The sequence below is a fragment of the Pantherophis guttatus genome, chromosome 3 (genome assembly GCF_059756535.1).
Source record: "Pantherophis guttatus breed Tessera chromosome 3, ASM5975653v1, whole genome shotgun sequence".
Taxonomy (NCBI): Eukaryota; Metazoa; Chordata; class Lepidosauria; order Squamata; family Colubridae; genus Pantherophis; species Pantherophis guttatus.
Window position 1 is genome coordinate 53,839,165 of NC_142065.1, and position 24,120 is coordinate 53,863,284.

Sequence of the window (24,120 nt, forward strand, 5' to 3'; positions counted from 1 at the left end):
AGCACTTAACAACCAACATGGATTGTTAACCCATTAATTTCTCAAAAGGAATCCTGAAAGAGGTAGATTAATTGAAAGGTAAAGAGATTTCTTAGATTTATTCAATATTAAAGAGGACCTTGAATGATTTATGGTAACTGAGCACATTGTAAGCCGCCCTGAGTCTTCGGAGAAGGGCGGCATATAAATAAAATTAAAAAAAAAAAAAAAACTAGCACACATTCTCTGAAATATATTGGTAAGATTGTTATATTCTTCTTTTTCTTGAAACTCATTATCCTGTTACCTTTTTCACATTAGTAATTCAATGTGTTTCCTCTCATTCAGTCCTCTCATTGACCAATTTTTCCTTACGATCCTCTCAACTCCGGAGAAAGCTACTTAGTTTAACATCTTACTAATTATTCCTTCCTTTCCTTGACCATCTGTTTTCTTTCTCTGTAAAAGTCAAGCCAGCTTCCCAGCAGAGCTCCTCTGCCAAGCTTGTCTGGTGATTTCTTACTATCCTGCTTCAAGCATCATCCTGAATAGTTATTAATAATTAAATAATAACAGGGGGGAAAAAATCACAAAATACATAGTCCTGCAAATAGAAGTAGAATGACGGTGACAAAAGAATGAATTTATTTAGTGTATGACATACAGTGTCAGGGAAATCTACACATGCTAGACACAATGCAGTCCTGACGGCCTAAATTGCTAGCTCATTCTGTTCAGCGCTTATGCACCTATCCTTGGTGTACTGCAGGGTCATACCAGTTTACTTTATACTAGTTAACTAGCGGTGTTCAGGTTGCTGGCTCTTCTGGGCTTCTTTGCTGGTCTCGACTCAACCCGACTCGACTCGACTCGATTCGACTCATGTTGTGATGTCTCACATCCAGCCAGGTCCAGCACCAGCTTTCACTCTCCACACACACAAACCACAGTTAGGGTTTTTTTTCTCCACCAAAGTGGTATCTACTTGTAGTATTGCATGCTTTTGAACTGCTGAGTGGGCAAGAGCTAGGGATCGAGTGACAGGCACTCACTCCATCTCACGGAGCCGGGTTTGAGCCACCAGAATGCAGACCATTTCTGACCAGCAGTTCCAGTGTCATTGTAAAAATAGTACCAATAGGTTTCTGGATGCAATCCCAAAATGACTGGAGCACAACATAAACATCATCAGCATTGACAAAATCATCATCAGTCAATTGCAGAAGACAGCTGTACTTGGAACAGCTTACATCTTGCAATGATACATTTAACACCATCAGACAACAACATCTGCTTATCCCAGGATTTGAAGGACTCAATAGATGAATAAAAATGCCAAATTCAGTCTGATCATTTGGCTGTGTGATCAACCATAATTCATTATTATGATATTTGTTCTGAACTCAGTAAGCTGGGTGAAAAGCTAGTGTTTAAGGCCTGGAGACCAATTTGCTGTGTATGCAGGAGTTTTTGGGTTTTTTAATAACTTTTGATTTTACATTTTACAGATTTCTTTTATTAATTATTGGATTTGCCTCATATTCCAGGCTCAGAGGTAATATGAAAATAAACACAAATGGGGAGTGTCCTTAGGCCTTCCCACGTAGCTTTAGGAAAATTCAAACACTACCAATTGAAGAAGTGGAACTATGGGGATCTCAGTTTTGCATAGCCACAGATAGTTACATCTTAGTGCTCTTTTCTAGAGTTAAAAATACATCCCTGGCCAGTGCTATATCTAATTCAGATGTATTTCCATTGCAGCAAAACAAAGAAGCCTTTCCCTTCAACCTGGTCTCTGTCTTTCCACCCGGCATTTTAAATTGTTATCTCCCACTGACAGCTGCATTCTTTCATTGAAGGCTTGTATGACATTTGAAGGAAAGACCTGTCATGGGAGCAATTGCTTTTGGTGGAGGGTGGGAGATGAGAGATTTGGAATCTCATCTGAGAAGGCTGCCAGAGAAATGTCTGCAGACAGCTTTTTTCAATCATCCATTTTAATAGCACTAATGCGCACTGTCCTTTAAACCTGTATTCCTTGTCTACCTAGATAGGCTCTGGAACTGGGAATTGTGCTGATTCATAGGAACCCACGGGGGGCGGGGGACACACAAAGAGTTATTATTACATAGTTATTATATACCAATAGTTATTAGTATTTGGTACTAGAAGCAATGAAACACGTCTTCGCTTTATTTCATTTCATAGCATTTTAGACCACTAGTTTGCGGGATTTATATATTTATTATACGAAAAACTGCCAGAAAAACCCGTCAACATTTCCATTTAAATCATAAAATCATTTCAAATGTACTGAAGGCCACCAAACAAACATAGGTAGACGTTAAATGTCTTTTAGAGATGTCTTCCAATGTCTTCCTGAATACCAGAAGAATAGAGTCAAGCCCACCTCAGGAGGTTGCTTATTTTACAGAATGAGGGCAACCATTGAGAAAGCCTCCCTTCTTTCTTCTCTTTGGGACAAAACTCTGAGAAGGTCATAGAACAGAATAGAATAAAATAAAAATAACCAAGTTGGAAGGGACTTTGGAGGTCTTCTAGTCCAATCTTCTGCTCAAGCAGGAGATCTGTACCATTCCAGATGATGGTTGTCCAGTCTCTTCCTGAAACTCTCAAGTGATGGAGCTCCCACAACTTCTGGTGGCAAGCCATTCGACTGATTAATTGTTCTTACTGTCAGAAAATTTCTCAATTCTAGGTTGGATCTTCATTTATAAGTCTCCATCCGCTACTTCTTGTCCTATTCTCAGGTGCTTTGGGGAATATGGCGACTTCCTCTTCTCTGTGACATCCCCTCAAATAGTGGAAGACTGCTATCATGTCACCCATAGTCCTTCTCTTTGCTAGACTAGACATACTGTATTTAGATCCCGCAACCATTCATAGCAAAGCTTAGCCTCTAGACCCCTAATCATTTTTATTGCTCTTTTCTGCATTCTTTCTAGAGCCTCAACATTTTTTTATATCAGAGTGACCAGAACTGGATGCAGTATTCCAAGTGTGATCTTACTAGTGCAGTATAAAGTGGAACTATCACTTCACATGCTCTTGATATTATCCCTCTGTTGATGCAGCCTAAGACTGCATTGGCTTTAAAGCAGCTATGGTACACTGCTAGCTCATACATAAATGGTTGTCATCTAGGACACTTAGGGTTACTGCTGTTGAGCCAGATACCACCTATTCTACACCTCTGCATTTAGTTTTTCTTACCTTACTTGCCTTACTTTTCTCACCACTGATTTGCATTTCCTTGGAGAGGGCCCAGTGTTCCAGTCTGTCAGATCTCTCTGTATCTTGAATCTTATCTTCTAAAGTGTTGACTATTCCTCCCAGCTTGGTATTGTCCACAAATTTGATGAATTCCCCTTTTATCCCCTCAGCTAAATCATTTATGAATATGTTGAGGAGAACTGGGCCTAAGACAGAACCCTGTGGTATCCCATTGCATGTTTCCCTCCATTTACATATAATTGAGGACTGTGAGCACTCAAATTTCATTGAGGACTGTGAGCTGAATGTGGGTGGCCAGCCAATTGCAAATCCTTTTGGTGATGGGACTATCTATCCCGCATTGTTCTATCTTAGACTGAGGTCTACTTTGTCAAATGCTTTACTGAAGTCTAAATAAACAATGTCCGCTAAGCTTCCCTTATCCACTAATTTTGTCACATTATCCAAGAAGGCAATTAAGTTTGTCTGACATGATCTGTTTTTAAAAAACCTATGTTGGCTTTTAGTAATAGTTTTGCTCATTTCTAGGTGTTCACAGACCCATTGTTTTATTAACTTTTCCAGGATTTTCCCAGGTATCAGGGTCACGCTGGTTGGCCTGTAGTTTCTTGGATCCATTTTTTTCCTTTTGAAGATTGGAACCACATCAGCTGTTTTCCAGTCCTCTGATTTTTTTCCAAGCATTCCAGGAGCTTTGAATGATTTGGTCCAGTGGTTCCAAGATCACATCTGTCAGCTCCTTCAGAACTCTTTCCTGTTTGGACTTGTATTCCTAGTCTATCTTCTATTGTCCTGCTTTTGATAGGTTGGTCTGTTTTTTCCTTTTGTGTAAAAACAGATGCAGAGAATTAATTAAGCAGTTCTGTTTTCTCCTTCACCTCCTTGCCATCTTCTCTCATTGGTGGACCGATTGTTTCCTTGACTTTTTTCTTGTCTTTTACACGTTGAAAGAAACTTTTATTATTATTTTTGGCATTTGTTTCAAGTCTTAGTTGATTCTGAGCTTTAGCTTTCCTGACTTCATCCTTGCAGATTAGGGCTATTTGCTGGTATTCTGTTTTAGTTATGTGTCCCTCTGTCCATTTTTATGCTTGTCCTTTTTGTCTCTTAGTTTACTATTCTAATTAATTAGTATAAACACAATTATTGGAATAAAGATAATACTAGAAGGAAAGTATGGGATGCGGTGGCTCATTGGCTAAGACATTGAGCTTGTCAGTTGAAAGGTCGGCAGTTCAGCAGTTTGAATACTTAGTGCCACGTAAGGGGGTGAGCTCCCATTACTTGTCTCAGCTTCTGCCAACCTAGCAGTTTGAAAGCAGGAAAAAAATGCAAGTAGAAAAATAAAGACCGCCTTTGGTAGGAAGGTAACAGCATTCCTTGTGCCTTTGATGTTTAGTCATGCCGGTCACATGACCATGGAGGCATCTTCGGACAGCGCTGGCTCTTTCGCTTTGAAACGGAGATGAGGACCGCCCCCTAGAGTCGGGAACGACTAGCACATATATGCAAGGGGAACCTTTACCTAGAAGGAAAGTTGAGGACATAGTTTCCAACAACTCTGGATTTCATTTTTCTCAAAGGCTAAATAATTTACTAAACAATTTACAATTGTAGCTTGTACAATTACAGCCTAAATGATGATATTGTGATTTTTTTTTCTTCCAGGACACAGATCAATTTCACAGTGGCCATTGATTTCACAGCTTCCAATGGTAAGTTTTTATTTCTTCATTGTTGTTAGTGTGTTATGTATTTAGTGTGTTATTTGCTTATACAATTTACTAGTGTTTAAAAATAAAATTGGATCATTATACTTTTATTAAAGTCATTAAATCTTAAGCCTAAACATATTGCATAAAAGTGCCTATTATGTTCAATGGTAGCTTTTCCCCAGGAAGCTACCATTCATTAGATCATAACCTAAGGTGACCTCAGAAAAGCTATCTAAGGGGTTATAGAATATATTGATGTTGTCTCTCTCCTCTCAAGGGAGTGATCCAATCTTGCATACCTCTTCTAAACCCATGGAAACTTCTGAAGCTGATTCTTCTTTAATTCTGAGTTTTGTAATATAAGGTCAGATTGCTTTGCCTGCCCTGTAAAGGCACCAAATTAAGTATCAAATGAGAAAGCAAAATATTTCATGCTGGAAGCGAGCTTCAATTAGGAACCCTGGAAAAGTGTGGTGAGATAATAAAGAAAAGGGCAAAATCAGCTACTCTCATCACTTTATGCTTTAAAAATCAGGCTCAGTTCATGGTGTCTCCTGTTGTACTGATTTTTATGAACTGGGTTCAGGGACAAAACTAGAAGAGGTGAGCAAGACTAGTGATTTATATACAAATGTAAAAGATGTGAATATGTGCCTTGCAAAATCATTGCCAAGAACTTTCCTTATTTTAGCTGCATAAACAAGTGAATGCTCTCTTTTGTACATGCACACAACGCACGTCTGCTTGTACTTGTAGATAAGATCGCTGAATTCTTAAGCAGATCCAAGAATATTTCAATATAGCAAGCTAAGACTTATTATGCCACCTGCTGTCTCTTTCATGAAATTTCATTAGATGTTCATTAGATACAGGGTAGTCCTCGACTTACAACTACAACGGACCCCCAAATTTATGTTGCTAAGTGAGACTTTAAGTGAGTTTTACTACCCTTTCTTGCCACAGTTGTTAAGTGAATCACTGCAGTGGACAAGTTAGTAAGATGGTTGTTAAGTGAATCTGGCTTCTCCACTGACTTTGTCAGAAGGTTGCAGAAGGGGATCACATGACCCTCTTACGACACTACAACCATCGTAAATATGAGCCAGTTACCAACTGTCTGAATTTTGATCAAGTGACCATGGGGATGCTGCAATGGTTGTGTGAAAAATGGTCATAAGTCACTTTTTTCAGTGATGTAACTTTGAACAGTCACTAAATGAACTGTTGTAAGGCGAAGACTACCTGTACAGTAATGACAATTTCTACCTTTTCTAACTTCTAGGCCTTATATATCTTCCTGTGCTTCTACTATCTTTTTTTCCCCTTGCCATAGAAAGTTAGCAATATAAAAGTGATTGACTGTGCTGTATAGATTTTATTTGGTAGTGTCCTAAGGCAACTCTGAAAATAATGGCAGATTACTGTAGAGAGTGTATGACAATTCAAGTATATAAGGTGTGTAATTTGCCTGATGTGTTTTAATTGTTTAGAGCATTTGGCCCTGCATAATGTTGAAATCAGTAGGACAAGCAGGGTAGAGCAATACAACTTAACAACAGATTCAATACTAATTCAAACAGCAATGCAAATTCCATTTTCTGTATTTAAAATATGCTTTCAGTACTTAAAATACCAACCACTGAAGTGCTTGAGAGGATGAAAATGTCATGATTGCCAGCTCTGAAAGATAATGTAGTAGCATCAGGTGAAGCTCCTCAGGGAGAGGTTCCCAGTTACAGCACTCCAGATAAGGTTTTTTTTTGTTGTTGTTGACGTTAAGCAAACTTCATCAATGCAACTGGCTCCCAGACAATGAATTCACTGCTGTTCCTTCTCCTTCTTCCTCCTTTGGATTCTTCCTCTTTCTCTCTCTCTCTCATTTTCTGCAGGCAATCCTTCTCAATCTACCTCCCTTCATTACATGAATCCATACCAGCTCAATGCATACGCCATGGCACTGAAGGCTGTTGGGGAGATCATCCAGGACTATGACAGTGATAAAATGTTCCCAGCGCTTGGGTTTGGAGCCAAGATTCCCCCCGACGGGCGTGTGTCTCATGAGTTCCCCTTGGTACTGACACTTCCCTTTGAGTCACACCAGCATTCAAAAAACAGCTCCCGAGGGACGCTTTGTTTCAGATCAGATCAAGTGCCAGACAGAGGAGTCCAATGTGTCACATTCTGAGATGCCTTTTCTGGAGAGAGCAAAAATGCCATATGATCCTGTTGGCAGAGACTTGGCCTCATTGACAGCAGAATCAAGGAATCTTTTAAGCTGCAATCCTATACACACTGACTAGGGAACAAGCCCCGGTTTATTTCTCCTTGCTCCTGAATAAAATGAATAGGCTGGCTTGCTGGCACTGGGTAGCCTTGCTTTCCTTGCCCTGGCCTGACTTTTCAAGGAGCTTGGAATTTACTTACAAAAATGCCTATGGGCCTCCAGATCTTCCCCGCTGCATCTTTTAGCAGGCCCAGCTAAGTACTGCAGTTCAGCATCTGGAAGTCAGAGATTGCCCACTCCTGAGTTAAAGCCTTGAGGGTTATAATAAGAAAAGAAGCAATGTTAACTGGCGCCTTTTTAAATGTTGATGTATCTGTAAAATCTGGATGAACCCTCAACCCAAGAAAAATGTCTTCACTACTATTGCTATCCCTTCAAACCCCTGAGAGGCAGCTTCAGTTGTATCTGCTTAATCTTTGCTTCCAACAGGGAGGGAGTCATTCAAGATAAATCTAAGATGCATGCATTACTTAGACATAGCTAGCAGTAGTTCTGCCTCTTCATATTCCATGAGCAAATATGCATGCATGTGGTGTGATCTAACATGCAGGGAGAGAGATAAGATATGTATTGCAAGAAATACACCCAGTCATAGATCAAAGCTGCAGGAGAGAGCCACAAAGATAAAGCTCCTAATTTGTCTCAATAGAATCCTGAGCAGTCACATGCTCTTTCTTTTAAGAAGGAAGCCAAGCTGCTCGACTGTCTTTTTACATACATTTTATAATTCTGGGTCTTTAAAGAAAACTGTTATTCATCTTGCTGCCTAGCATTTTTATCTTTGTTGTGGCACATTGTTAGATGAAAGGGATGTTTAAGGGCAAGTGGAAGGATTAAAGCCAAAGGAAGATGGTTAAGATGCAGCATCTGCCTGGAGATTGCCTTTAGTTGTGTCCCCATTTCTCTGTTTTCAGAATGGCAACTGTGACAATCCTCACTGTAGTGGAATAGAAGGAATCCTTGAAGCGTATCACCAGAGCCTCAAGACTGTGCAGCTCTATGGCCCAACTAACTTTGCACCAGTGGTCAACCATGTGGCTGGGTAGGTCCATACAAATATAAAGTATTTTATAAAGCATGACATTGAAAGCTTCTTGCCATAAAGTAGGCATACAAATTCATACCATTCGTTTTTACAAGCCAGAAACCACATAAACTGACTGATTTGCATGTTTTATTTATTAGGATTGCAATGTAGAAGGGAACATAGCCAAGTGACAGAACATATTCAGAACAACTCTGAATTGGAGGTGGTCACAGATGCACATATACATTTATCAGAAATCAACCTACATTCAAAAAATCATTGGGCCATATGGAGGTCCACAATGTCATGATATACAATCTGATAGGCAAGAAAATTGACTATGACCAGGACAGGTATCATTGTCCTTCCTTTTCAGATGACATCTCATCTGCTCCTAAACAAAGACCAAGTCAAACATGTCCACCCATACCTGTTGTGGCCCCATTTTTGTGTGACAAGCCCATGATTATCTTGGTATACACAAGCAAGATGGACTGTCCCCCAGGGCATGTAGGATGGAAATCACCCATGGAATCTGGTGAACTCCAACACCAATCCCAAGACAACGTCCAGGAATTAATAGAGGGTTGGTGTTTAGATGGTCTGAATACATTAGCAGCCCAAGCTTGTCTTTGCTACTTAATTCCACACAAAGGCACTTGCAATCTGACTGTATCCAAGTACTCCTCATCGCTGTGAATATTTCACATACTATCCCATCTGCACCCCACTCTTCCGCTGCCTATCAAAGTCCTAGTCTATTTCCCACTGCATCATCCTGGAAGCAAACAACATTCCCTTCCTTATATCCATCCCTCAACTTCAACTATCATGAGCATCCAGTGAATACGCACTACCCATCACACTTAACATAAGCAAATCCCTCTCATAATATACCCAGAATCCTGCAGACCTTCCTGACTTGTACAGTTACAGGAAAAAGTGCAATGGACACTTTCTTGAGAAACAAATTATTTCTACTAATGCTTGTAAGATTACAATTTGATGCAGTTAACTGCACTGTTTGTGTTCAGTTCAGGATTCAGAAGTCCACTAGGAACCTATATCTTCCTGCATTCAATATTATTTCCTCCCAAATCAGATATGCCTCGGCTGTGCAGGATGGCTCCCAGTATTTCATTTTGCTCATCATCACGGATGGTGTGATATCAGACATGGCTCAGACAAAAGAAGCAATTGTCAATGTGAGTAGCTCACGTGGGGAATGGAGCAGCCTGATTTCAGCTTGGTCAAATAACAGACATATTCTTATATGTGCCTGGTGGGAAAAAAATGGCTTCAGTTCAGCAGCATAGCACATTAATAAGCTGAGCACCTGGAATTTACTGCTAGCCACAGTAAGTGGTATAATCTTGCAGCCACAGCATATTCCTGTTTTCCCTATTGTAAATCTATTGAATGTTCCCTAACTGGAATCATAGACGCTGCCTTTTTTGCTAAATATGGGAAACCCTGAGGCAGGAAAGGCATTTTTTGGGAATGCTTTCCTTGGAATTCTTGTATTGAACAAGTCTTGGACTCAGTGTACTAAATGGCCCTTTCCAATTTTGTGTATATATTCTTTTCTCTAGGCAACTGGTTTTTGGTTCCATCCCATTCTTAATACAGCATTTACAATCAGATTTGGAATCAGTGGCTTCCACAGGAAGGAGAAAAATGGGGCACTCTGACAAAACTAGCCTTTCCTTTTCTTATATGGGATATCATTTTGCACACATGCCCCAAAGAGATCAAACTTCTCTCTTTCCTTATTCTAACAAAAGCAACAAGATCCTTCTTAGGCCACCACTTAGAATTCGTATGCTTCATTCGTACATAATGCCAGCCTACAAGAATGAAGCCACAGTTTACAAGCCAAAATGGATGGACATCAAGCGAAGTCCATACTCAATGCATTAGCTTTTAACTAATTAGTTCATCATGCCATAAAGTGCTCAGTGCATTACATGATTGTCTTGGTAATCCTTTCACCAGGAGGGGAAAATCTGTAGCCCTTCGGATGATGCTCAGCTACAACATCCACCTCTATGGCCGTGCTAGCTGAGGCTGCTGTTCAACAAAGGCTGGAAGCCCACACATTCCCCACGCTTTATTCTACCAGATATTTAGCCTCGTCTAATCCATGGGGTGCCAAAGCAAATAAAGAGCAGTCAACCTCAAATCGTATAGCAAGAGGGGAAAAAAAGAAAAGTCCTTCTGAGGACTGCATCATGGAGAAGGTCTAAACTCGCAGCCCCTTTTTTTTATTTTGGTTGGGGATTGGATCAGTTTTAGGAGGCTGTGCCAAGTGGGGAGTGTAAGCAAAAATTTAAAGCACTCTTTTCAAACCAGCTCACCCCAAATGTATCCTGGCCCTGCCCACATTTAGAATGTGGCCCTCAATATACTGTGGGGGCAACTGAAAGAGGTCACTACAGGCTTTTCCCAGAAATAACGGGAAGGAATAAGAAAAATCATTTGCCTGAAACTACAGTACTCTTCCCAGGGCTCCAATGAACCTGGAACTCAGGTTTCCCAGAGGGGATTTGAAGATCAGCTAGACCATATGAATAAACAAATCTTCTTGTTATGCAAGTATTTGCTTCTGTGCACAATCTCCCCCGCCCCCTCAACATTGCCCTTCTGTTTCCAGCCATTAGGACGCTGCCATGTGCTCTGCTTTTGATTCCAGTGGTGATGAGTGATGAGTGTGCTCCTGATTAAATTGTTGCTGCAGTCCATTGTTCAACATTGCCAGAGATTTGTTATAGCAAAGAGCCCTGATTATTGCCACTTCTGCGCTTAACAGCAAAAACAGTCACTGATTGCTGAAGGGGAAGAGAAAGGAGTTAGATAATTTGATAATAGGACAGTGTGTTAAGGACAAGCTCCGGCAGACTGGAAAACACAGAGTATCACTAAGAATTTATTTTATTTATTTTTTTTGTACTCTTGCAATGACTTCCGCCTCTTGATTTTTAGTCTTTAATTTTTCTTAATTTTTAGTCATTTTGAATTATCTTTTTATCCTGCTGTAAGCTACCCAGATGAATTGCATATCGTGAGATGAATGGCATGTAAATTTAATAAATAAATATATATAAATAAATAAATTCGGCCCTCCATGCACAGAGGGCTGTGGAGCCAAGCAGTGAAGACATTATGATGAATTGAGTATAGCCAACAAGTTGACTGTGCTATTCTGTCTGCATGAAGGGAGGAAGTGGACTTCTGGATTTATTTAATTCAGCTTTCTCCGTATTATTTTATAGTTATCTGTTCTAAATTCAGGCTCTTTCTTTGTTTCTTGTTCCCATCTCCATTTTGCATTTCCTGCCCTATTCTTGCTTGTTTCCTGATGGTCCTCAGGCTGCCAAACTTCCAATGTCTATAATAATTGTGGGTGTTGGACAGGCTGAATTCGATGGTAAGAATCTATGTTGTGTTACCTTGTTTCCAGATATGATATATGATATATGAGAATATATATATTATTCTGTTGAGAGCTAGTAGGGCTATACTAGGCTGATATAAATTCAGTTCTGCACTTAATCAACAGCCATGGGTATTCATTAGGGAGGAGGTGATATCATGTGCATCATGATGTCATTACACAAATGAACAAGCTGTGCCTTTTCCGTCACTTACGTGATGCCATTGTGGCATACATGATGTCATCATGACTCTCTGCAGATGTCTGTAGCAGTGGCAATCAACATTGCAATGCCCATAAACATAGCAAGACAGAAATTGGTTTCATACAACATTAGACTTGATTAAACTTCATATCTTCATGTGAGCACAGAATGTCTTTAGGCCAGTTTCTTTCTTGGTCAGCCTAACTATTTTACAGAACTATTACTGTGAGAATCCGGCTAGGAGAGTTTCCCATGTGTAATCTCTAGCTCCCAGAGAAAAGATGGAATATAAACACAATAATATATTAAGACAAACCTTACTTAAATAAACCAATACATAGATTAGAGCAATGGATTATATTGCCATCTCTTTAAACAGTTTATTTCATGATCAGATCTTTCGGGAAGATCTTTTGGGATCTAGAAATATATTTTACCTCTGTAATGTATGTAATGTGCAACAACATGTGTCTTAAATTCTTGTCACCCAATACTTTGGATACGGATATTGAAAATAAAAGTATCTAAAGAAATTAGAACAATTAGTAGATATACATTTCTGTGATTAAAGATTAGAACAGACATCTTAGCTTCTTTTAATGAAATATGATTTGTGAAATAAAGTATATACAGCATTTAAGGCTCTACAGAGCAGCTGTTAAAATCTGTCATGTATTTTCTTGAGCTTCCAATTAACAACTTTTAAGCCTCCTATTGATAGTCTTCTGTGCAAGAACTATTATTTGCTGAAAATCTGAATAACGTAGTTCAACAGGTAAAAGTGTAATGACTTAATTATACTTTGTGGAGAAGAATGGGGCCTCACATTAATTGATTCATTAAGAAAGCAAGTTGCAACATGCAAAGAGAATATTCAGTATATGATTCCAGTTCAACTCTTTGAAAGAAAAGAGTAGTGCTATTTTTTATTTTTTTAAAAAAAACATCATTAATCAATTAGTTGTTTGTGACACAAGCAAATTTTTGGAGCTTTTGGCTCTTCACTGTCTTGTTCCCATTGGATGTTTAATATTTGATAAACATTCATTTCCCTTTCCTCCAATGGACAGCAATGGTGGAATTGGATGGAGATGATGTTCGGATCACATCTCGTGGAAGGACTGCTGAGCGTGATATTGTCCAGGTATTTAGAAGAGAGCAATGAAGTTTTATTGTACACATTCATTAGCCAATATGGAATTGTAAGGCTTGCTGCAAAGCTGAATCTCCAATCTTGAAAGCCAGGTCATTTCTCAGTGAGGTTTTTTCCTAACATTTTTAGAATATTCAAATCTCAGATTATGTGTGAGCAACAATAGCCACCTTGCAAATTCCCTGAACAAAATGTGTCAAACCCTGGATAAATAGTTTTCTTTTCCACAGCCTACTCAGTCTAATGGACATGGAAACATTCTAGTTTTGGATCACTATGGAAAGGAAACAACTCTCAGAATAAGGTCTCATTGGGAGAGTACGTGTTTACATAGAGAAATCTCCAAACTTAATACATGATATAAAAGTTGTCTACATGGAACAGTGGAGAGTTAATAGACAAAGATTTGTTGTGGTATAAAGTAGTTCTTGTACTCCTAATTTTTATTTACACTCAAAGAGGAATTAAACAAAGATAACCTTCTGAAACTGTAGCAAATTTTGAATTTGCAAGCATGACATGGGGGATGCTCATTCAAGGATTATTGTTATAGACATGGCCAGCAGTAAAAAAATACCCTTATCAAACTAGTATAATTAACACCCCATTCCTGACTAGCTCCCTAAGATGTTATTTCCCAGTCTAGTATTTTAAAGATAATTTAATAATTATGGAGATATTAAGGCCTTGGCTATGATGTAGCATAGCCTGGCCACTTTTTTAAATTTATCTAAGATTAGTGAATTCTCTTAACAAATTTCTGTCTCTATTGAAGTATTTCAGCTGGGAAGTTTGAGCACAATAAGTAGCTGGAGTATTTAAATACATTACCTTTTACATTACTTTGTGATGCTGTCTAAATGTTGATATCTCTCTCTCTCAGTTTGTACCATTCCGTGATTACATTGACCGCACGGGAAACCACGTCTTGAGTATGGCACGGCTGGCTAAGGACGTGCTGGCTGAGATTCCAGATCAGTTCATCTCCTACATGAAGGGGCGTGGCATCAAGCCTAATCCAGCTCCACCTCCTTACTCTCCCTCAAGCCACACCCTTCAGACCGAAATCTGAAGATCGGGCAAAGAAAAGAGTGATTTTAGAGAGAGAGAGGCATCGAAACACCCAGTCACTCTTCGGGGTCTGTTTATCTGTTTTCTGGGGCCAGAGATCCAGGCAGTATCCACACCAGAGTGAGAAACTCCACAATGTGTTCTCTTTCCAAAAAGTTCATATTGAGAACTGTTTATGCTGAAATGTTAGCACAAAAATGTGTTTAACTCACAGACATTTCCATTTGGGAAACAGCAAAAATGGGAGGGGTATTTTTTAAAAAGGACACACTCAAACATAGGTAAATGTCCTCATTTCCTTTCAGCAAAATAAACAAGATGGAGTCTAGTGTGTCTTCTGGAAGTTACATGATTCATTTTGCTTATGGTATGTGTGATGGATTTCCATAAATCTTCCAAGCACCCATTTCCCTTCCTCCTTCCAGCTTCAAGAAGTTTTGAATTATTGGAATTTTTTATAGCCTATGTATCATCCGCCTGCCACATTAGGCCTTCTGTCTTTCCTTTGTAACAGCTCAACTTCTGGATTGACTTGGCAGGCTAAATATTGTGATTGAATATCTGTTTGATGTCATGTTGGTGCTGCTACTATTTCTTGTACTAAACCCAATCCCTAGCTTGCCCAATTCCCTTTATTGTTTGTAAATCTGCTTTGGCAATATTTGTGCAAGCTTGGATTGTTTATTAGTATGTCTTAATGCCTCCCTTAAGTCTCTTTTTTAATTTTTCTAAAGCTGCGGTTTCCAGTATCTACCTGGAAACCAATTTCTCTCTTGACTTTGATATCTGACATTTCTGTGTGGGGCATTAATGATGTATTTGGAACATCAGAGAAGAAAATTAAAACTGAGCTTGATTTGTTTAAATACCTTATTGCAGTTTTGCCTATCAGGTTAGCAATATAAAACATTAACAACAGTCTACTCATTCAGAGCAAATGTAGAGCTGCCACATGAAAACATGAAACTGTCCAAATTTCATAATTTCCCAGCAATTTCTCAGCAGTTCATTCTTTTCTGGAGGAAACTAAAATCATAGAGTTTGAAGGGATCATGGAAATCTTCAACCACCTGCCTTAGGGCAGAAATCCTCTCACATCCCTGATAAATGGCTGTCCAATCTTTGCTTGAAAACCTGCACTGATGGAGACCCCATGAGCCCCATTATGCTTAGCCCAATCCTTTCACTAAGACCAGATGGAAAGCCTATTTGGATCCCGCTCATGAATAATGTCCCTCAGTGGCAGCAGGTAAACTTCCTCTTACTCATAATTGCTTGCCCATCTTAAGACTCCTTCCAGCTTTCCAGACCCAATTTTTGCATTGCTATTATGATCCAATTATACAACCACTCTGGTAGTTGGGGTTCTCTTTCCATAGCAGAACTAGCTAGGGAACAGTTCCCTCTCCAATGATGATATCTAAATTGTTTCCAGAAAGTAGGAAGGTGAACGGCAGAGGTCAGAAATGACATCAAAGATTATGCAATGTTCCTTCTCAGGGTTAAGTGCAAGAATGGAAGTTTCTGAGGATTTGAGTATATTGATTATATAGGCCAATTAAAAGAAAACTTATGCTGAAGTAAATGTTGATTCTCACTTCGCAAAGGATGTACTACTTTGCTTAATTATTTGGAGCATCTCAAATATTCCACCACCACCTCCTTTTAACTGACTGCTTTGTAGAAGTTCAAAGAAGGTCCACTTCAGAGAACTCACTCTTTGAATCTTTCTGATCTGTTAATAAGATTTGCATTGCAGCTGGCTGGTATTTTTGCTCAATTGTAGGGAGAGTGAAAGAAGTATTAAGCAGGAGCTGAGCAATTATGCCCAGCTGTCTCCTTTAGAGTGGTAAAAAAAACATGATACAAGTTGCAAGGCACTTTCTTGTCCTACAACTAATTTGTTTAGGGTTGATCAAAAGGTACGTTAACATTTTAGGGATTCTCAGATTCTATATACTGGAACATCATTCAGCTCCTCCAATTAGTATGGCAAGAGTGTGCATCTTCCATTAGCCATCAGCCATGTTGGTCTTTGCACAGCACATACTTCCAAAATGGGTGGATCCAGGACCTATTCTGGGAGAAGATTCAGGGAATATAAGGAATAATGTCATGGGTGCTATAATCATCAAGATTTAAGGTATCTATTTTGGCCCCAATGTAAATGAAAATTCAAGGATTTGGGCCCTCTTGCTCTACTGGGTCATGAGGGCCACTGAAAGAATGGTGGGAGCTGTAATTTTTTTTCTTTTTGCTTCACTGATCTGAGGGACAAAGGAGTTTACACACTTAAGAACATGTGAGATCATATGAACCAGTTGGTCCATGACAGTTGTGGTCCAGAAGTTCCTCTGTTTAAAATATCTCATGTACCTGAAATAAGACAAGTTCCACTGTAAATAGGAATAGCAACAGGATATCACAAACTTCTGTAGAAGCCTGGTGTCCTAATTATTACATGATGTCTTTCAGGTAATATAACCATCAAGTAAATTGGCACAAGGCAGATTAACCCAGGGATTGGAATGAAAGAAGAAGTCCCTATCTGTGGATCAAAGATGCCTTTATTGATTACGTTATTCCCCAATAGAGATGTGATACAGAATTAGGAGAAAAGACATGCAGTGTCCTTTCTTGCCATTTCGGCTATTTTGGATCCAGTTTATGGCTGTCTAAGTGGTTTTACTTGGCCACTTATCTTTATAAAACCCATTATGTGCTAGTGGTTGTCTTATCCATAAACTAGTCAACATTTTTAAAAAAAATTTTTTTCCAGAGTTCAGTAGTGGGGTTCTTTTGGTGCTTACTGAAAATTGCTGGATTTAGGCAGCTGATAATGACTGACAGTCTGCTCAGTCCTGATCCTCTGTTGACCCCCAACTAGTTGGTGAAATTAACTTCAGCTAGAAATTCTTGGACCGAGGCTGGAATTATTATGTAAAACTATCTAGCCCATATGCTGAATGACATAAACTCAGGGAGAAATCCTGAACTATTTACAGTGAATGAGAGTTCTATTTTTCACTTTGCTTTTGGCTGTGAATTATATCCCAGAAATATAACTTGCACAGCTATATGGTCTTCCAACCCTCAAAAGAAATTAATTTCTTTGTCTTAGCGCTATACAGACATTTCTCTCGCCCTCCCTGTCCTTTTTCAGAATGAAAAGCTTCCAAAGGAAACAGTGGGAAATACTGTGGCCCAAATACTGAATGAGCAGAATGTCTGTGCATGCTGGTTGTACCCCGTCTTCTATCTGTGCATTACTGACATCAGTAAAAGTAACTGGTAGATATTATTTACTCTGCAGTTCCCTATACTGCATCTTTGTAAAAGCATGATGAAGCATGTCAGAACAGTCCTGTCCTCACTTGTGTGAGTGGAAGAGCAAGAAAACCTACATCGTGCAAACTGGTGCTCCATTGAGTAAAGATGCAATGCTAGCGAGAGAAAGTTATCTGACGTAAAAATCAGCTTTTTAGGTGGGCGCAAGTACTGAAACTCAGCCCCATAGAATAGCTCTGAGTTGTAATGGAAACAATGACATTTTTTTTTAGGCAATCTTTTGAAGACATGAAGTAAGGCTGTTGAACAATGCAGTCTATTGCCCAGATCAAAATATCATCTACTTACCTAAATTTCTTACAATCACCCAGCATGATTTTACCTATCTCATTTTCTTTTTCCATTCATAGCTCTTTTTATTTGCATGGCAATGACTTTTATCTCTTTTATGCTACGATATTCTATGTTGAATGTTTGATGTAATATGGTTTCTATTGGATTGCCTTAAATTGAAATAAACGATTCCTTTTATTTAAATAGCATGGAAGTGAGCATAATTTGTGAAGGTTATTAGATGCCGATTGCAAAATTGTAGAGGACAAGTTGGAAAAATCATTTCAGGAGAGACAATGGTGTTATATTGCATACACTGAAAAGAAGCAGATTATAGAAGAAATCTTTTGGAGACATAATTATTACTGATACTTTTTCCTCCTTGTTTCTGGGGTATGTGCAGAAACTTTGAACAACTCCTGAAAGAATAAACATTTGCACATTCATCCAAACAGTAATTAAAATATGCTTTATAACATAACTCAATGAGTGTCTACCGGAACATACAATACTGTACAACAGCTTTAACCTAGGTACAGTGATGGTTACTAAGAGCAGATGTCAATTAACAGCTGTTCAATTATTATAATTAGACTAAACGTGGAGGCAGAATTTAAATGATATGAAATCAGGACGGAGAAGTTCAGTTTGTAACCCTTTCTATCTTTAAAGGAAATACATTTAGAGAAAGGGCCTTTTGACACAATTTGTGTTGACACATAGAATTTGAATGTGCTTGAAACAGGATAAGAATAAGATACAGTACTTAGTAATATTTGAAATGAGAAACAACAACTTTGAATTTCAAATGAGATGGTGTGGACTTGAAAGTTTTCCAAAGCTGGAAAACATCAGTCTCAAATTTGAAATACCTCAAAATTACCCAAATAGACTCTTTTAAATGCAAAACGAGTGATTGAAGATGAAAGCTGCTGTTTTCAACTCAAAATGGAGCATTTTGAAATAGAAATTGTTCAAATTGGAAAGGTTTTGCATAAGTCCAGAATTTAATTTTAAGTCTTAACTATAGCTATTTACTGAGTAATATCAGGTATGACTTGTAATGTATTCTTAACAAAGGCCAGTATTTCTATTTTTCCTTAAAAGTAGAACTGGTAAAGACAAGGTCCTAGACAGTGGTGAAGAGAGATCCTGATGCAAGACAGTTTGACTTTAAAGCTTCTTATCCTCCGGATAAGGGGGCACAATGGCTCAAGAGTTAAAGAGGCTGAGCTTGTCAGTAAAGCTGACAGCCTAGGTTCGAGACCCGAGCACTGTGTGATGGGGTGAGCTCTCATCCCATCACACTGCCCCAACATCTGCCAACCTAGTAGTTCAGAAGCGTGCAAATGTGAGTAGATAAATAGGTACCACTTCGGTGGGAAGGTAACATTCCATGTACCTTGACATGTAGTCATGGTGGCCACATGATCACAAAAATGCATTCAGACAATGCTGGCTTCCTCAGTAAGAAGGTGATGAGTATCGCCCCTAGAGTTGGACATGACTAGACAGGGGAAATCTTTACCTTTGCTTTATCCCCTAGGTAAATTAAAATCTTAGGGCTTGAAAATTCATGTTATAGAACAAAATTGTTGAACACTTTTGAGGTTGTTCAGTGTAAACTTTAAATCATTGAGAGGTTTAAACTTTAAAGCATTGAGATCAATATGGTATACCTTGGACAACTGACACTACTGAATTCACACAGGTCAATGTGCAATAATATTCAAAAGGACTGTGGCTGCCTGCAAATTGCTGTGTTTCTGTTCATGAAAAACTTAACTTATTATGGCTTCACAACATGCTAATTGACTGTAAGAAGCACACACATACATACTGCTGGCATTGGGAAGAAAATTAGGCACCATAGAAGACTGGTATTGAAATAAAGAACATGAAAGAATAAGACAAACAAACACGAAAGATTTGAAATGCAGCAAGTGGACTTATATTTTAAAAGATCTATATTCTCTCCCTCTAGAGTGCTGGACATTTATACTTCTAGAATAATGGCCTCCCAATTTGATATTTTAGATTGTACAATCTCTCTGCACATAGTCAATGCAATACACATCAATCATTAAACACAAAGCTCCTCTCTGGATCTCACTTGCTCTAAAATGTTAAGACAACTCAAGAAATGTCTTTCAGGATGGTATCAGGAGCTGTTATTGAGAAAACAGAATCAAAGAGAGAGATTGGCATGTTGTACACCTGATGTAGAATATCAAGGAAAACCTTGATCCTATGAGGAGAGTCCACGGAACCAGTTTCCCCCTTCATTTTTAAAGCAGCATTTTGACATATTGCCTAATTCCTAATTTTCAGACACTCATTCTAGAATGATAATGTAATACAGTGTAGCAAAAATCTAGAAGATGGTAATTTTCTAAACCAGGGGTCTTTAAAGTTGGCAATTTTAAGACTTGTGGACTTCAACCCCAGAATTCTGCAGCCAGGCAGGCTGAGGAATTCTGAGAGTTGAGGTCCACAAGTCTTAAAATTGCCAACTTTAAAGACCCCTGCTCTAGAACAACATGAAGAACAGTGCACTAACTAGTAACTTAAGTAACACAATTCCACCATAATACTAATGCAATACAGACTTAAGAATTAAAATCATTCGGTACAGAAACTAAAATCATATCCTCCAAATGACATTGGGATCAAAACAAAAGCTTACAAAATTTAAAGAAGAAGAAAAAACGAACTTGAGCCTGGCACTCAAAAAAAAAAAAAATCAATTTTGGTGCCAGATGAGCTTCTGCTACAGTGAGAAGTACTTGTTTTGTGTCTTTGTCTGTGTTGGCTTCTGGCAACTGTTTTCTTGGCAAGATTTTAGAAGTTGCCTGCTTCCTAGAGCTAAGAGGGAGTGTGTGGCTCAAGGTCATTCAGCTGATTTAGTGCCTAAGGTGGGACTAGAACTCAGTCTCCTGGTTGCCTTAATCATTGTGTCAAACTGCCTCTCAAGAAGGTAGGGTTACCCCTAAAAATCCCTCTCTCAAGTTATCATCCTTAGAACTCAACAAAGAGAGGTCCTATGAGCAAGATCATGCAAAGACCATGTTTTTAATGCAAAAATAGGTACATAAGCAAGAAGCATCATTATGCAAACAGTCCTTTGCATTGAGTTTGGAACAAATCAGCTGCCTGGGTAGCTGAGATACTTTTGACTAGATGATTGGGTACATTTTTTTATTTTCCAAACTTTTGGATGATTACATTTATACTCAATGAATGGTCCAGAACAAAATGTATTAAAATCCAGATTTAAGATTTCTCTGATCTTGGATCTTGCAGGTCAGGAAGAGTGTTTTGATCTGCAGTTTTCCAGACTTTGAATGGGAATTCTTAGCTTGGAAAGCTCCCAGAGAGTCCATGTCTTGGATGGGATTTGGGAAAGGAGATCAGAATCCAAAGGATTCTACATGTTGCTCTTAATCTATTAGCACATTTCCAACCTCAGACGGATGTCAACTGGTCATATGAGATGAACAGCCCCAAAGTAACTCCATGAGTTCAAAGGGATTCACTTGAAGTATGAATTCTAATGCACATAAACATGCAGCTTTTCAGCCTGCCAAATTCAATTACATAAACTAGGCAATATTTATCATCACAAAAAAACTATTAACAATTGTTGTTTAGACATTTATACATACTGATGCTTATTACACACAAGCTGAAAGCTCCAATTCAGAATCTCTGAAAAGTAGAGAAGGCAAAATATCATAATTAAGGCCCTTAGAAATAAGGAGCTGTTAACCAAAAAAGAATAAGGATAATTTGAACCACACATAAAACTGAACATATTAAATATTGTGGGAAAATAATTAAGAAATATTAAGCATTTATTTATTTATTTATTTATTTATTTATTTATTTATTTATTTATTTATTTTGTCGCATTTCTATGCCGCCCAACTCCCAAGGGATTCTGGGCGGCTTACAACAAAGCCTATGATTTCTAGGGAAATGCACCAATATGAGACTATTAAGCAACACCTACAGCTTGTGCAGTTCCCAGCTGGCCTTGGCTGACCTCTGAAAATTAAGCAAAGTCAGACTGGATTAGCACTTGGATGAGAAACCACTATTCACTATTCACTCCCACCCTCCAAAATACTAGGCAATGGTATGATGCGCAGAAAAAACTGACAAAACTTTGATCATGGCTGCCATCTTGACTTTTTTGACCACATCCTATGAACACCCTTGCAATGCAAGGGAATTGAAACAAAACATTCTGTGAGAAGACAATGTGTAACCGCTCCCAACACAATTTGTAAGAGTGTACTTTTAATTAAAACACATGATGTTAATCTGCACTGCAGACCTGAATCGATTTGATACATTAAGCATACTACCAAGCAGAAATCTAGCATTTAAGTGGAAACTAGCTCTTAAGAGGGAGGGATGTCAAAGAATTAATTGATGAGGATTTTACTGGTGAAATGTATTTGTATAAATATTTCATAAATGGCAAAGTTGTTGTGGGCAGGGTGCAAACAAGAGGGCAACTATCTGGCTGCTTGCAATTCCAAAGGAGCTTTTGAAATTATGAAAGCAGTTTTTGTGTATGAGGGTGAGAGACAGTAAAACACATGAGGGGATCTGTTGAATTAAAAACAGCAGGAAGTATCAAAACCAAAACATGAAAGGGGAGGAGGAATGAAGAAAAATAAATAATAGGTTCACCCAGTGAAGTTTTTCTCATACTGTCTGCCACTGTGGGCCATTAAATCAGCAATCAGCAGGGATGCCCTGCTTAAATAAACATTGCTGCCTATACTTTCATTTGTAAAGTAGGAGAAAGGCCCTGTTTCGTGAAGAAGATTTTAGGTGCATATATGTATGCTATTCCATCGTCTCCATTTCAACATAGCTTATTAAAGCTAAATTTGATATATATTTGATTGACCACTTGAGATGAGGGAAGAGGCTTCCAATGGGTTATGGTCAGTGAATGCAAGGGGCAACAAAGAATTATAGTAGCAATTTTTTTTTTTTTTTTTTTGGTCTCTCTCTGCTGCCATCTGGTAGTCATCTGAAGGTCCGGTAATAATAGATTCACTCAAGAAGTTTACTTGGAGGTAAACTTATTTATTTATATAAATATTTTTTAATGGATGGATGGGTGGATGGACAGATAACATGCTAAACTATTTTAAGCAAAGATTCCTTAAACAAATGAATGGTACATCATGGCTTACAGAATAGTAAGCCATTGTTTATATGAGAGATGTAACAGTGCCTGGGATGTGACAGACTGGGTCATCCAGCTCCCTCCAGATATTTCTAAAACCTTCTCCCACCATCCTCAGTGCCCTCTCTCCCACACTATTTGCTAGGTTTCCACCAGCTACTTTATTCCTGAGAATAGCCCAGTCTGTACTGGTTTAGTCAAGAGAAAGAAGGTGACACATCTGCCTTCTAGGCAATATGGTAATTTAGCTGGGCAGAAAGATTCAGTGAGAATGGAGCCCTTTGTTCTGTATATCTAGGTGAAACAACAAGATTTGAAGACCAAAGCAGGAAGCAATGAAAGTAACAATGACTCTGAAGGGTTTTTCTGGCATTGTATGACCTCCAGTACCCATAGAAAGAATAAGGGAAAGCACTCTAGGTCATAGGATAACAAAAGCACCACCTCACAGATCCTTTTCCAGAAAATAAAATCAAAATTCTAATTCACATCTAGCTTCTATTGATTTCCATATTGCTGTATATATTTCCAGGTTTTTCAGTCCCAAACTGGTTATGGCTTGGAAGCAGCCTGAGAAAAGATGCTTCACTCCTTCCAGGAGAGAAAAGCCACAACAAAGATAAAATGGAGCCTGCTCCTCTCTTTTCTTAAAAACTCACTGAGAGAGGAGAATTTTTCCATGCCTGGTGAGAGGCTGAGAATTTGATTTTCCTGGACTTTGATGGTCTCTGACTGCTACTTAGATGGATTTCTTAGGTTTGATGGTCAGATTGTCACATTCAGTGTTTCCCTTAGCTCTTTCCTGTCTGAACTTTTGGGGAAGAAAGATTTCTCCATAGACTACTGACGTAAATACAGCAGATGCAGGCAGGATTCACCTCATCTGACACAAGGGAGTTGAGAGCAATGGCAGTGTCACAAGTCCTGCCTCAAGACATTGCACCCAGGTATGAAATGGATGAGGCTTGTGGTGGGATGCCACAACAATGGTCTCACTAGTCTGAGGAAAACAGTAAGCGCCTCCCCCTGTCCTGCAGCATCCATGCTCTTCATAGAGGGGAGAAAAACATTGCTGAGGTGATCGTGCTGGAATCTGTAGAATTATGGCTGTGGTCTGGCTCTTAAATGGCAATACTTAAATGGCAATATTGATTACTCAGGTTAT

At 38.7% G+C, this 24,120-nt stretch overlaps 1 protein-coding gene across 2 annotated transcripts in view; it reads left to right on the top strand.

The window, feature by feature from the left end:
* Positions 1-17,952, top strand: part of CPNE5 (copine 5) — a 137,105-nt gene extending 119,153 nt beyond the window's left edge. The window contains exons 15-21 of one of the 2 annotated variants that reach the window (XM_034414757.3): positions 4,906-4,952; positions 6,842-7,023; positions 8,151-8,278; positions 9,366-9,468; positions 11,633-11,690; positions 12,972-13,045; positions 13,938-17,952. In XM_034414757.3, coding sequence (XP_034270648.1) covers positions 4,906-4,952; positions 6,842-7,023; positions 8,151-8,278; positions 9,366-9,468; positions 11,633-11,690; positions 12,972-13,045; positions 13,938-14,126 — 781 coding nt within the window. In that variant the 3' untranslated portion in view covers positions 14,127-17,952. The remainder of the gene's footprint in view (positions 1-4,905; positions 4,953-6,841; positions 7,024-8,150; positions 8,279-9,365; positions 9,469-11,632; positions 11,691-12,971; positions 13,046-13,937) is intronic. The other variant, XM_087889586.1, reaches the window with a different exon arrangement.
* The last annotated feature ends 6,168 nt before the right edge of the window (positions 17,953-24,120 follow it).